The sequence below is a fragment of the Puma concolor genome, chromosome B2 (assembly GCF_028749965.1).
Source record: "Puma concolor isolate L17-30 chromosome B2, mPumCon1.1.hap2, whole genome shotgun sequence".
Taxonomy (NCBI): domain Eukaryota; kingdom Metazoa; phylum Chordata; class Mammalia; order Carnivora; family Felidae; genus Puma; species Puma concolor.
The window spans coordinates 69437783-69453773 of record NC_141671.1 but is presented as its reverse complement, the minus strand read 5'-3'; the positions used below and the strand labels follow the sequence as shown (position 1 = coordinate 69453773).

At 32.7% G+C, this 15991-nt stretch overlaps 1 protein-coding gene and 1 non-coding gene across 8 annotated transcripts in view; both read right to left on the bottom strand.

Annotated features, from left to right (window-relative positions):
* The window catches only part of SENP6 (SUMO specific peptidase 6), a 116923-nt gene that overhangs the window by 63460 nt on the left and 37472 nt on the right, over positions 1-15991 (bottom strand). For 5 of the 7 annotated variants that reach the window (XM_086707257.1, XM_086707260.1, XM_086707263.1 and 2 more), the window contains 2 exons: positions 13808-13828; positions 3326-3396 (listed from right to left, as the gene is read on the bottom strand). In XM_086707257.1, coding sequence (XP_086563383.1) covers positions 3326-3396; positions 13808-13828 — 92 coding nt within the window. The remainder of the gene's footprint in view (positions 1-3325; positions 3397-13807; positions 13829-15991) is intronic. The other 2 variants (XM_086707258.1, XM_086707259.1) reach the window with 2 other exon arrangements.
* On the bottom strand, positions 7339-7445 carry LOC112862992 (U6 spliceosomal RNA). Its single transcript, XR_003223837.2, has one exon. It is a non-coding gene; the product is annotated as a U6 spliceosomal RNA (small nuclear RNA).

Genomic DNA, 15991 nt, shown 5'->3' with positions numbered 1-15991 from the left:
AGGGAAAAATAAGAACAATGGTTACCTTTGAGGGGGCAGGAATGAGGACTGAGAAAAAATATGAGGAAATTTTGATGATACTATCTGTGCTGTCTTCCCAGGGGTTTGCGTTGGAAAAGTTTGTGTACTTATTAAAATTTATTCAATTGTACGCTTAAGATTTGTGCATTTCAATGTATGTAACTTTTTAATAAAAAGAGAACTATGAGCAAATATTGACCTCTAATGATAGAAGTGCTGAAAGGTTTAGGAAGGAGTAAAGTGTACTGATATCTACAATTTAACATGCATAAAAAAATGAATTCATGTACAAATGGATATAATAAAGCACCAGAGAAAAGTGTTAACTGTAGAAGCCATGTGGTAGAAATATGTGTATTCACCATAAAAGTCAACTGTTCCGTATGTTTGATAATTTTCATAATAGAAGCAGATATATGTCCCAAGAAGAGGGACAGAACATAAACAACTATTGTTACTCTGGTTATGTATTGGCTTTTTAAACTATTTTTACAGTCGTTCAAACTAGAAAAACAGTTGTCTTCTCTATCGTGTAGCTGCCACCATGACTGATTTTCAATATAAAATAAAATCAAGATTTATCTTTAATATTTTTTAAAAGTTTATTTCGAGAGAGAGAAAAAGTGAGGAGAGGCGCAGAGAGAGAAAGAGAATCTCAAGCAGGGATTCAACACGGGGCTGGAACCTACAAACTGTGAGATCCTGACCTGAGCCAAAATTAAGAGTTGGATGCTCAACCGACTGAGCCACCAATGCCAATTTCATAGTTTTGATAAATGTACTATTGTGACTGTAAGATGTTAACATTAGGGGAAGCTAGGTAAAGGATAAATGGATACTATGTACTATTTTTACAATTTTTCTGTAAGTCTAAAATTATTTCAAAATTAAAAAAAATTTTTAAGGATTATTTCTTATCCATAAAATGAATGTTATCAAAACTTTAAAAATTATTTGCAACAAACCTGGGGCTGATTTGTATCTAAAACCATATGAATGGGACAAATCACTTAACTTACCAAAATGCATTTGTGCAATGGGAATTATAACACCTATTGTGCAGTTTTCTGAGGATCAGAAATAACTTACTTTCTGATCCAGCAAGAAAACGGTAAAGCACAGTGGTTTCAAGCATGAGCTTTGGCATCATCTAGGCCTAGATTGCAATACCAGCTCTGTGTCCATGAGTAAGTTATCTAATCCTTCTGTGCTTCAGTTTCCTCTGTATCCAATGTAGGTTAAGTTAAATTTAGCTTAAAGGATCTTGGATAAGGAGCTAGAACAAAAGTAAATAATGAATACAAAGCATTTAACTCAGAATCCAGTACTTAGTAAGAGTTCAATAAAGACTTAAGGTATAACAGAATAAATGTTGAAAAGGGTAGTCAATTATTACTAAACTTAATGAGCATAACTAGGTAGTGCCAAGTACAGTAATTCACGTTCATAATAACTACAAAGTTATTAATAAAGGATGAAGAGGGGTGCCTGGGTGGCTCAGTTGGTTGAGTGTCCAACTCTTGATTTCAGCCCAGACCATGATCTCATGGTTCATGGGGTTGAGTCCCGTGTTAGGTCTGCACTAACAGTATGGAGACTTCTTGGCATTCTTCCTCCTCCCTCTCTTTGCCCCTCTCTCTGCTCCTCCTCTGCTCATGTTTGTACACATGCTCATGCTCTCTCTCTCTCCCTCAAAATAAATAAATAAGGGGCGCCTGGGTGGCGCAGTCGGTTGAGCGTCCGACTTCAGCCAGGTCACGATCTTGCGGTCCGTGAGTTCGAGCCCCGCGTCAGGCTCTGGGCTGATGGCTCAGAGCCTGGAGCCTGTTTCCGATTCTGTGTCTCCCTCTCTCTCTGCCCCTCCCCCGTTCATGCTCTGTCTCTCTCTGTCCCAAAAATAAATAAACGTTGGAAAAAAAAAAAAATTAAAAAAAAAAAAGTTAAAAAAAAAAAAAAATAAATAAATAAATAAACTTAAAAAAAAAAAAAAGGATGAATAGGAGTTTGGGATATTCTCTTTATAAAATAGGGCCATGTTCAATAAACAAAAGATTTCCACTCAAGAGTAGAAAAGAATATAGATGCTTTAAAAAACAAACTCTTGGGGCGCCTGGGTGGCGCAGTCGGTTGAGCGTCCGACTTCAGCCAGGTCACGATCTCACGGTCTGTGAGTTCGAGCCCCGCGTCAGGCTCTGGGCTGATGGCTCAGAGCCTGGAGCCTGTTTCCGATTCTGTGTCTCCCTCTCTCTCTGCCCCTCCCCCATTCATGCTCTGTCTCTCTCTGTCCCAAAAATAAATAAACGCTGAAAAAAAAAAATTAAAAAAAAAAACAAAAAAAAACAAAAAAAAACCAAACTCTTAGCTATCAGGAAAACCCAGTTGTTTAAATCAATTAGATTTTGGATAAGAACAAGCAGTGCTATGGTTTAAGCAAGTAAAGGACTGGGACAAACTCACAGATTAAGACTCAATATTCTAGGGGTGCCTGGGTGGCTCAGTCGGTTAAGAGTCTGACTTTGGCTCATGTAATGATCTCATGCTTAGTGACATAAAACCCTGCATCGGGCTCTTTGCTGTCAGCATAGAGTCTGCTTCAAATCCTCTGTCCCCCTCTTTCTGCCCCTCCCTCCCTCCTTCCCTCTCTGTCGTTATCTCTCGCTCTTTCTCGCTCTCTCTCTCTCTCTCTCTCAAAACTAAACATTAAAAAATATATATGTTTTTAAAAAATCACTATTCTAGATAACGAAAATCAATTTGATGGTGAAACATTTTCTGTAAATGTTATTTGCCTTTATTTTTGCACTAATATTTGTATATTAATAGATTATGTCAATAAAAACAAAAATTTCTACCCACAACTTTTTTTCTCCACATCTATTATTAACATAATTGTATCAGGTATGGTCTCTTTAAAATTCAGTGGTTGCCTAGTATGTTCTAAATTTTAGGACCATAACCATTTAAAGCAAGAAAACTACATTATACAAGATTATAATATAGTTCACCCAAACATAATTTTGAAGCTATAATCCATCTACAGTTAATATGTGGATCCTGAATTTAGTGCAAATCCTAATTAAAAAAAAGATTTCAAACTGTAATCTCTTCAGTATGTAACTATTCCCCGAAAATGTTAGGTCACAGGTAAGTAAAACTTCAAATCAGTTCAAAAAATGCTTTTCTATGTATTTCTATTATACTTGGGAATATTCTAAAACCAGTGTCATATCTCTATTTCTACCTTTCTTTCATACAACTATTCAAAACCCTTCACAGGTGTTAATAAATAAAACTGTACACTTACCGACACCTTGAGGCCGACTCAACCTTACAGAATTATTTTCAAATTTTTGGACATGAGGTGGATATTCTTTCCTAAAAAAGGAAATTTACAAAGATTATTCTAACAGAAAAATATATTTTCAGAACAAAAAGGTGAGGAATCACTTACAATGTGTTTATTAAAAGTAACCCCCCCCAAAAAAGGCAAACCACAGCTTCCTTGCCGTATAAAAAAATACTATAAAATAATAAAACTACATGATACAAATATGCTAAACCCTACTAAATTGTAAGATCTTTAAGAACAGTGACTACATTTTAGACTACATTTTAGATGGACTCTTAATCCATCAGACCCCACTGCAAACTTTCATACAAATATTTAATAAATGAATCCAAGTTATTATTGTTCTTTCAAAGTAGTCACCAAAGTTATATATTTATTCCCTCAATGTACAAAACTTTAGTTTTCTTTTGAAACTGCCATCACAATTTATAAAACACATTAAAAACAAGAGCATGTAATACTTCATTGTCACACATTTTTTGAATTAAAAAAATCCGCTATTTAATAATGTACAATTTGGGGCGCCTGGGTGGCTCAGTCGGTTAAGCAGCCGACTTCAGCTCAGGTCATGATGTCGCGGTCCGTGAGTTCGAGCCCCGCATCGGGCTCTGTGCTGACAGCTCAGAGCCTGGAGCCTGTTTCGGATTCTGTGTCTCCCTCTCTCTGACCCTCCCCTGTTCATGCTCTGTCTCTCCCTGTCTCAAAAATAAATAAAACGTTAAAAAAATTTTTTTTTAAAATGCCCAATTTGCCCAATTTTGCTGTAAATGTTTCTAAGTAATTAAAAACAAATCAACAACTAGAGGAATAAATGATGATTAGGATATTGGCTTTGAGGACAATTTGAAAAACAGTACAAAAAATGTTATGTCCCAAACCAGCAATATGAAACAAGTATTTTATTCTTACACTATATTATGGAGATATAATTATACTTGAAAAAATATATCAAATTACACTGTCACTTTATATACAATCAATTTTCAGGATTTTGAACATAATCCTCAGAAAATAAAGATCCTAAAATACCACATAAATCCAAATACACACTAATTTGGGGGTAAAGCCAAAAACCTAAAGGTAGTTGTGGGATAAAAGCATTAAAGATTTACAAAAAGTGCAATAAGCCTGGGAACTACAATATCTACTTACTCACCCTAAATAAAAACTTCTAACATATTCCCATTTTACTTAACCAGGGAATTAAAAATAAAAGAGGCTATTCTATTATTTGTAAATTCATTCACAGTGGTGATCAATACCTATCGGAGTAATATAATTAAGTAAATTAAAATTCTAAAGAAATTTTTCTAAAAGAATTTTATATTCTTATGTTATAAAAGTCAAAGGACCTAAATTAAAAAGAAGATAAGAAAATGACACAAGAAGAAAACAGTAAAGAGTAAGGATAGTAGTGTGTTTGTAATGTGAGTTAGCAGATAGTGAGCATCATGTGCCAGGTACTGTTCTAAGTGCTTTATATCTATCAAGTACTTGAATCTTCACAATTACCTTACGAAGTATATACTATTATTAGCACTTTATAGAGGAGATGGAGGCACAATAAAGTTAATTAACTTGCCTATATTCACATAACTATTGAATAGCAATGCCAGAATCTGAAATCTGGAAATTGCATCAATATTGATAAGTAATGGAATTTTCATTTTTGAGCTGCATTTTTGTACAACGGGGCAATGTCTACCCTGAGAAAATTTTAGATTCATGAGGACGTAAGTTGTGAAGATAAGAATTTGCCTTAGAGATAGTAGTAGTACTAGCACTATGAAGAAGATAGGTTTTTAGCTAATTTTATTAAACTTAAAACAAAACTCATGGTTTTATAGTTCATACACTTTCACACTAAAGGGAATATAATATAGTCTTATCTTTAAAGCAGATAATTCATTCTTTTAATCTTTAATTTTTATAATTATTTGCTTGGAAAAATAAAGATATCAACTTTAAAATGCAACAGAGGCAATGAATCTAAAGCAAAATACAATGATACTATTATGGTAAAATAGTGAATAACACAAATAGTATACATTCTTAAATACTAAGGATTATCAATACAGAAAATAATTATTTGACAGAGAATGGGCACAAAATCTGAAAATAGATATTTTAGATTTTGTTACTTTGAACCTGTTTGATGACTTATTCCGGGGTATGCTATAAACACAGGTTTACTCAGTAATAACTGACATAAATCATCTGAGACAACCAATCATACATGTGCAGGGGTTGGTGAAAATGCTGCACTGAAGGCACCATGTTTTTTGCAATCTGACACGGTGCACTGAACTATGCCTTGCTAATGAGGAACAAACACCACACAGAATACATCATATAATATCCATGACTTTATCATGTATTGTAATGTTAATAAACTCGTCTGTGTATTTACCAAAATTCCCAGATCTTAATAGCCATAATGTATTGAATATTTGCTCCATGTTTCCTTATATAAACAGGGGAAACTAATTTTTCTTTTAAATAGTGTATAAATAAATTTCAGAAATAAAAGCATACCGTAAAGTTTAATATAACAATACAAGGATTTCAGGACAAAAGTAGCATTACTTTGACAAGAAAATTTTTAGAAACTTTCTAGCCATAAACTATCTTGTGTTCTTTAATTTTTAGTTTTTAAAAAATTGTTAGGTGATCAAAAACCAAATTTTATACTAATTTCTTGGTTTGAGGGTGCTATCGCTCTACAGATACTAACATTTCAAACTCCAAGCCAGTATGAAGCTCAAGTCTAGGATTTAATTTACCAGTGGATATTTCTTTCCCTCAAACCAAGCAGAAGCACAGAAGCTTCTTTGTCATCTGATATCTACAAGGTGGGAGGATTTTTTTGCTTGGGAGGGTTTCTGTTTGTATGGTTAAAAAAAAAAAAACAACAACCCACCTCATGAACTCAACATTTTACAACCTGCAAAAACAACTGGAAAGCTTTTTTTCTTCTGTACAGAAATACTGAAATAACATCAAAATGCTTTGCTTTATTAGAGGTTAGATAGGCCTCAGCTCTGAAAGGTTTTTAAAATAAATTTAATTTTGGAATAATTTTAGATTTACATGAGTTAAAGACAATTCAGAATTATATTCCTCACCCAGCTTCTCCTAAAGTTAACACCTTCAGCATCATCATACATACATCAAAAAAAGAAATCAACACTGGTACACTACTATAACTAAGTGCTAAATTTTACCTGAATTTCACCAGCTATTCCACAAATATCTTTTTGTTCCCGGATCCACCTCATTTAATTGTCATGTCTCTTTTAGGCTCCTCTGTTTCTCAGTCTTACATGATCTTTCATGACCGTGGCACTTTAGAACTGTCAAGGCCCCTCAACCTTGGTCACTCTGATGTTTTTCTAATGATTAGACCAACGTTATGAATTTAGGGGGAAGGTTACTGCAGAGCTGAAGTGCCCCTCTCATCACATCACATCAGGAAGTACATAATATCAATACGATTTATCACTGGTGATGTTAACCTTGATCATTTATCTAAGGTAGTGGTTGCCAGATTTCTCCATTCTAGAGTTACTATTTTACTATTTTTCCCTTTCAACACTCTGTTTGGAAATAAACAAATCAGTCAGGCCAGCCCACAAAAGGGATGAGGGTAGATAAACCCCACTTCCTGAAGAGTGGAATATCTACGCAAATTATTTGGAATTCTATAGTAAACAACTGTCCATTTCCTTCAATTCATTTTAAATAGCTTGTAAAACCCCAGGATAATTTGAGTAAATAAATGATTCATTTATTCAACCAATTTTTATCAATAAGATATATGGGTATTTATTTTATACTTCAGATTATAATCCAATTGTTTTAGTTTTGGTCTTTGGGAGTGCTTTCAGTTGGCTCCTTTGTCCACTTGCTTGATGTGATGTCAGTTCTTTTTTTAAATTCTGATAAAATACATGTAATGTAAAATTTACAGACATATAGAATGCTTCATAATCCACAGGTCATCTTTTTACAAAGGGCCTTGAAAATCTTCTCTTTAATGTTACAATTTTAGTATATGTGCTGTTGAAGCAAATACCCTTTTGTTTTTTGAGTACTTGCTTGGTTTTTAACAATACAGGACACTCCACACTCACTTTGTATTTTCCCTACCCCATCCCTAAAATCAGCCATTTCTCCATGTTCTTTTTCTTAGAGAGTGGTATTAGAAACCAGGATCTAGGTGCTGAGTTTTTGTCTTGGTTTTTGCTTGGTTTTAATTATAGCTCATTTTATTAATCTTTTCATTGCTCTAACTGATCTATAAGATTTACATTTCTATGAAATAAATGTATTCATATTCAAGTGTTAAAATTCATTATTCCAAACTCATGTTAAACTCATAAATTGGTGTAATTTTCTGAGATGTACTAAAAATCTCCCACAGCTATACACTAAGAACTTCCTGCATTTTAAATATTTAGGGACATTTTATATGTTAAGTTGTTATACTTTTATAGACTATGCCTGTTACAAAACATGCTTTTTCCTTTTTCATACTTCTTCTAAAAAAAAAAGTTTATTTTATTTATTTTGAGAGAGGGAGGGAGAGGGAGAGGGAGAGAGAAAGAGAGAAAGAGAGAGAAAGAGAGAGAAAGAGAGAGAGAGAGAGAGAGCGCGCGCATGCGCGCTATCTATCTAGTTTGGGGGGGTGGGCACGGAGAGAGAGAATCCCAAGCAGGCTCTGCACTGTCAGTGTGGAGCCTGACACAGGGAATGAACTCACGAACTGTGAGATCATGACCTGAGCCAAGATCAAGAGTCAGACGTTTATCTGATTGAGTCACACAGGTGCCTTTCCTATTTAGTACTTCTAATTCCTAATTCCATCTTGTTATTAAAATTAACTCATGCTGTTTTCACCTTTTGTGACTCTAAATACCCTTTACCTTATAGATTGTTAGTTTATGTCTGATTCTTAGAAACGACATAGTATAACTGGGTTTAATCCAACCAATTTGTCTGCTATTAAATATATTCAACCTGATCACAATTACTGGAACAACTGACAGATTTCACGTTTTCCTTTCATCTTTATTACCTATCATTTTTTAATATTTGTATATATTTCAGTTTCCTCTTTTCCCCTATTTTTACTGGTTTGCATAATTACTATTCATTTGTTTTCCCTCCCTAATTAATTTAACAAATAGTTACCTTTCCTCTCTCAACCTTTATTCCAATTACATATTTCTGTTAACACGTTATCAAGATTCCAAACATTTATTCAAGCAAGATGTTCTATTGCATCCCTAATGAGATGAGGTCTTTAAAATCCTGTTACTTCTACCCCTCCCAATTCTCCCAGAAAAAGGCCTTCAGATTCCTTTTATTTCTACTTTTCTACCTCCTCAACTCCCAACATTTTGCTGAGATAGTTTTGAATATGTAGTCATAGACTACATTGATTTTCCTTTGCAGCACATTGATATTTGGAAAGTAGAACATGCTTACTCTTAATTAAATTCCACTGAAGTTGTTTATTGTACCAAATTATAAATCATATACAAAAGATTGTTTTTTAAAAACTCTCAAAGATTGGGGCACCTGGGTGGCTCAGTTAGTTAAGCGTCCAACTCTCATTTTGGCTTAGGTCATGATCTTGTGCAGGTCATGAGACTGCATCCTGCATTGGGCTTGCACTTGGCAGCACAGGAGTCTCCTTGGGATTCTCTCTCTCCGCCCCTCTGGTGCACGTGCACACATGCACACACTCTCTCTAAAAATAAATAAACATTAAAAAAAAAAAACTCTCAAAGGGGTGCCTGGGTGGCTCAGTCAGTTAAGCGTCTGACTCTTGATTTTGGCTCAGGTCATGATCTCAAGGTTCGTGAGTTCAAGCCCTGCATCAGGCTCCATGCTGACAGTGTGGAGCCTGCTTGGGATTCATTCTCTCTCCCTCTCTCCCTCTCTCTGTCGCTCTCGCTCCTGCTCTCAAAATAAATAAATAAATAAATAAATAAATAAATAAACAAACAAACAAACAAACTTAAAAAAAAAAAAAACTTTTCAGATCACCTTACAAAGCCTTTTAAGACCTAGGTCCTAGCTGACCTTGCCAAACCCACATAACATTTTCTCCTTTGCTCCCCAAACTCCAGAAATAGTGGTCATTCTTTCTTTTCCTTGAACACACCAAACTCATTCTTGTAAAACTATCTTAGCACCTTCTCTTCCCTATTTGGAAAAGCTATCTCTGTGATCATGGCATGCTGACTCTTCATTTAGTCCTTGCTTAAAATGTTAGCTTCCTAAGTTTCTCTGAACATGCAATCTAAAGAAACCATATTGTCTCTCTCTGTAACATCACTCAATTATACTCTTTACATAGAACTTATTATTTCATGTTTTACTTGTTCATTATTAGTCTTTGCCCATAAAATTTGTAAACCACAGGAATGCAGGGATCTTGTCCTTTTTGTTCATCACTATATCCTTATGGCTAGAACATAGCAAGCACTTGATAAATATTTGGAATGAATAAACGTGTATATCTAAAAGGCTGTATGCAGTCAGGAGTCCATTTATCAGGTTAATAACTGTATAAAATAACTGTATAAAGAATGGTTGTGTTGGTAAAAACTGAGCCACTACTAGCCACCATGCAAAAATCCAAAATACTAATTTTTCACCCAAGGTGCAAATATCATAATTCAGGCATTTAAGGACACTTGCAGGGGCGCCTGGGTGACTCAGTCAGTTAAGCAACCAATTCTTGATTTCAGCTCAGGTCATGATCTCATGTCATGGTCATGGGATCAAGCCCTGCATGAGGTTCTGTGCTGAGCGTGGAGCCTGCTTGGGACTCTGACTCTCTCTAATAAACAAGCAAACAAAAAAAAGACACTGCAAATTTGTTTATATTTATTGACTGGACATCTTGGTTGGAAACAATATACCCAGACTCTAGACTGTTTATTCTCCTTCTTCTTAGTCTTCTAGAGTTTCCATATTCAATCACTGTTTTCTTTTCAATACATTTTATGTGGAAAGACAAATCATTCTTCTCTTCCTCCATTTATTCTTTAAAAACAAAAAGTCTATTGCTGTTCTCAAATATTTACTCTCCTAAACGAACTTGAGCATTAACTGGTCAAATTTCTTAAAATGACAACAAAGTCACTGAGATTTTGTCTAAAATTGCATTTAAGGAGTAAACCAATAAAGAATGTAATAGAGGTCTCGAGTATATCTTTAGATACATTTATAAAGGCTTTATAACTATTAACTTTATTACTGGATATTTAATTGTTGCTGTAAATAAAATTTTGGTCTCTCCAATATATACTCCAATTGATCAGAGTTGAATGAAGGAAACTATTAATACTATTAGTCTTGTAGCCTACCATCTTGCTCAACTTTATTATTTCTAAAGTTTCAGATGACTCTTATAAGGAAGACAGTATCATCTAAATACAATTTTATTTTCAGATATCTTTAGACAGCAATTTATAATACTATAATAAATTGGTACCACCTCTCTCAACAATTTAATAGCACTTATCAAGAGCATTAAAAATATGTGTAACCTAGTCCAAAGAATCCTTTCACAGAGAATTTATCTTAAGAGAATCATTTAGAAATTTACACCCAAAGTTGTACTTGAATGTGTCATATATAAAAGTCATGAAGTAATGAGTAAATAAATTATGAATACCTGCAAGATAACCTATTATGCATTCATTAAAAATCATTTTTAAAAGTCAACTTAAGCACCCCTGGGTGGCTCAGTCAGTTAAGTGTCTGACTTCAGCTCAGGTCATGATCTCACAGTTTGTGAGTTCAAGCCCCATTTTGGACTCTGTGCTGCAGCTCAAAGCCTGGATGAAGCCTGCTTTGGATTCTGTGTCTCCCCCTCTCTCTGCCCCTCCCCTGCTCGTGTTCTCTATCTCAAAAAATGAATAAACGTTAAAAAAAAATTTTTAATGAATTAATAAATAAAAGCTTATGAATAAATAAAAGTGAAAAATGTTACGATGCATTTAGGTGAAATGCATATATTAAAAAGCACACAGAAAAAAAACATTGAAAAAGAAATGCATCAGGATCCTAATAATATAATTTTCTATTTTGAGAGCCTTCAGAAAATTATAAAATCTCTATAATACTTATCTTTCAAACATACTCTTTATGCAAACATTTCTAGTATTTTACCTATGTTCTTTCAATGTATTCTATTCATCTTTGTACTTTATTGATACTTCAAAATTCTCTACAATATCCACATACTTTTTACACTAATAAATAATAAGTATTTTTAAAAATTTTAAATTGGAAAATCACTGCATGCTTCAGTTTCATAATGGGCCAACAGATTCTTTACCTAGGAAGGAAAAACCAGTTCTAATACCAGATTAAATAGTCTAGGTTACTGGTGCTAACAAATATACTGTATTTAGAACCTATCTGTCCATGAGTCAGAAAGGAAGTCGAGTCATTCAAGTTGTCAAAGTCACCTACAACAACAACAACAACAAAATGGCAGCAATTTTTTGAAGTTTTTCAAGCTCTAGATATTAATACTGCTATTTATTATTTATTCCAGCTTAGTTTCAAACTCAAAGCACACCTCACTGTGCTCAGTACACAAATGAAAAAAAGCCTGGAAAAGACTTACTTTCCACAAGTATCTATTTTTTGTTTATTAAACCATTCTCTTATAAATAATTTAGTTCAAAAATCTATAGTGTCTCATGTGTTGAGGGATAAAGATAAAGGACCTTCTAGTACTCTTTAAAGATCAGAAAGAAGATGTAGCATAGTGTTCACATGAAGGGAACAAAAAGGCTTATGTGAAAAGAATTCACAAAGTAAAATGTACTGTCGCAAAAGTTCTCAGCTGATCTCCAACAAAGATAAACACAAAATAATTTTAGATAAGGATCCAAAGATTAATGGGCTAAATTCAACCTAAAGATAACTATGCTGCTGAATAAAGCACTCAGGTATATCCATTACAAGTTTTTTATAAAGAGTAGCTGCTTCGTATCTAATCCCTGGCAGTAATTTTAGTACAAGAGACTGACAGAATGTCAAGATTACTTTTTTTTTCCATCATCTATTACTTAAAGAAATTTCAAATTTTACAGTTTAGTCAGTTTTAAATCATTATCTCACTTGTTCCTCACAAATCTCCTTAAAATCGGGCAAATATTATTATCCTCATTTTACAGTAAGTTATGTGCCTACTGATACTGCTGGTTACTTAATTCCACATCTTCTGACTCCCGTTCCAGTATTATTCCAAGAGGGTAGGGATTTCTGTCTGCCCCTAGAATAGTGCCTGGCACATAAAGTCATTGAAAATATTTGCTGAATGTATCAATGAATAAATTTCCACTACAGAAATATGCATAAGCCAAAACCGTACAAAAAATCAGCATAAGCCCTACAAAGTTATTGTGAAAAACAGAATAATTTAAGATCTTTATATTATTGTGAGAATATTAGAGTACTTACATTTTATCTACTATAGCATACAGGAAAGTATTTACATAAAATGAGTCTGTTTTGTTTATGACTGTATAAAGAGTTAATGTATATTCTTTAGCAATTATATTTTAAAAATCTTACTAATGGATTTCCAAAAAATATGTAGCACTTATGAGTTAAAAATTTTAAAGATATAATGACCCATCTATATCTGACAGAAAATAATGCTTCATTCAAAGAGAAAAATAAACATAATGAGAAAATAATTTTTCTTCCCCAGTAGATTAAAATATCTGCACAATCCATTCACCTAAAACATGTAAGAATTGTGAAGTATTTCAGAATTATAAAATATGACTAAATTTTTTGTTGACAGGATCATCTTTATAATTCAGAACTGTGGTGTTCAGTAAGGGGGAATATATGCATTTTATAAAATAATACAAGTTGTCCTCTTTACTTTCTATACACCTTTAAAGAAACTATAGAGTTAAAATTATGTAATTAAACAACTGTGCATTCTTAAAAAATTATTTTGAAGTTATTTACATCATTCAACACTTCTGCTAAAGGACATGTGCCTGCCAATGTTATTACAAGGTGAACAATCAGCAATCATAAAATTGTTTTGGGTCAAAATAGGCATACATTGATGTTTAGAGTTTTAACTCTACATTTCAGGCATTCTAATTCCACTTCCCCCTCAACTCTATCTAGTAAAGTATAAAAACAAAAGTATATCAGTAAAAGTAAAGTAGTCCTATCAATATATATATATAACCATATTGAGAATTATGGTGAAACACTAGCCACCAAAGTCAAATATCATGTTCTATCATCAATATTTCCTTTTATTAAAATAATAAATAAACTTTAATGATGAACTCAATGGATATTCTTCAAAGCATATAAATAATCTGGTATCTTACTGTTATATCCATGCTCTAATTTCATCAATATTAAGCTTACCTTTCCTTTTGGTCCAGACTGCTTAAAACATGAAAAAGAAAAAAAATGTAAGAGGCAAGACCTCATTTTTGATATATCATTGTAGTTTTAGTAACTGCGGTCAATAAGGCAAAACTCTGATGTGATTAATTTGTTTTAAACACATTATATATATACTATATACTAAGTTTTGAATCTTGTCAGATAAGTAAATTATTTTTAAGTTTTTGTTAATATATAAAATTTATATCTAAACATATTTAAGAAAAAAGGATGTACAAAGATATGAAAGATTCTTGGGAGAGCTTTATTTAACCATCAACCAATTGATGATAGGTTATATTAGTTATATTGTCTTCAAAGAACAATAAAATTTCCTGAAAGTTATAAATTTTTAGTGGTTCCAATTCTGTTATCAGGTGTGATAATTAGCTTCTGAATAAGAAAAAAAAATTTTTTAAGGTTGGAACTTTTGCATAAAAGCCATAGATTAAATACAGCAGCATATGGTTTTAGACACAAGGAAAGGCCTTGGATTTAAAATCATGGCCTCCAATCAAAAATACAATTTATAACAGGTCCATTCTTCTCCACATTCAAGGAAAACCTAAAAAGCTATCAATATCAATTACTCAATAGTAAAATTACAAAAACCTTCAATTTAGAGTAAGATTCATAACCTAGAATTATTTATTATAAAATGAACAAAATATTCAAAACTGTAAGCAAAACATAGTTTACAAACTCCCTGAATCCCCATATAAACTCTCACATTCCAATAATGTGGAACAAACAAGTAAAACATCAATCATAGTAAATTAAGGGGAAAAAATAGTAATGTGGGTTTATACAAACAACACTGAAAAGACCTATTTTTTTTTTATTTCAATAGTAAAGAATTATAAGCTTACATGAATACCATATTTGAAATTTTATCTCTACCATTAAAAAAAATAGGATGATCTCTATAAAATAAATTTATGTTAGAAAAATAACAAAAAACTGAGGGAATATTACTACACCCCTATTAAAGTAAATAAAATATAAACATGAAACTTTAAGTCCAGTTTATCTTATATATTTATTTCTTCTGCAGCTTCAGGAAAACTAAAATGAAAACTGAAAGTTAGGCATTAATACCTAATATAGCCATTTCTAGCTCTACATTGTTGTGCCCAAGAAGTGAGAAGAGTTTAGTAGTCTATCGTTTTTGTTTTATAAACTCACCTGTATAGAGTAAAGGAAATAAGTAGAAGACAGAGTAGCAGTAGAAACAGGTTTGGTTCTTTCCAATAAACCAAGGGAGTTAGGAAGAAAACAAAAAACAAAACAAAAAAATATACATATGCCCATGCTCACTTCTCTTATCCTTGAAGAAAATGCATTTATTATGATAAGATATTTAATTTATCAGTAACTGTACTTCTATAAAATTCCTCAATATGTGTTTATTATCAAGTCCTGCACTGGAGGAACATATATATTAGAAAAAAAAAAGAAAAAAAAGTTTTTAAAAAATCGATAGGGAAGCCATTATTAGTAATGTAGGACTTTGTAAAAATGTCAACTTACATTCTTGTTGGACTATTTCATTCTTGAACTAGTGCTGTACTAGTGTTCTTAAAATTTTTTAAAAAGGAAGGAAAAAAGAGAGACTGATTGATTCTGGTATCCATGACCTGATTTAAGACTTCAAAAATTCTTTCAAAGTGGTGCTTTTCATTAATAATTAAATCTTGCTTATTCCAGGAGCCCATTTTCCCATTTATGGATTATATATGCTTTTGTAGACATTCATTTTCCCCTATGGTCCTTACAAGTCTTTTCACCTATCCTTAATAAAAAACAAAAACAAAAACAAGTGAAAATGTAAATAAAACATAAACCAGTAAATGTTTTCTTTTAGCAAGTCTCACTGAAGTTAGGGGTGGAGATGGTATAGAGTTATATAGACCTTTTAATTTCTGCATTTCATTTTTCCATACTAAGACTACCCTCCTTCATCACTATTAGTATACAAACAACCTCTTTTAAATATGACTTATATTAACATTTGTAGTAGCAGTAAGAAAATAGATTAAAATCCTAATGTTCGCCCAAAGAGTAGTTCTAATAGTAGTAATCTGATCAGATATTTTAACAATCTTCATTTATTCCCTTTGGATTAAAAAGGTGTGATGTACTTGTTCCCACATCTTACTAAAC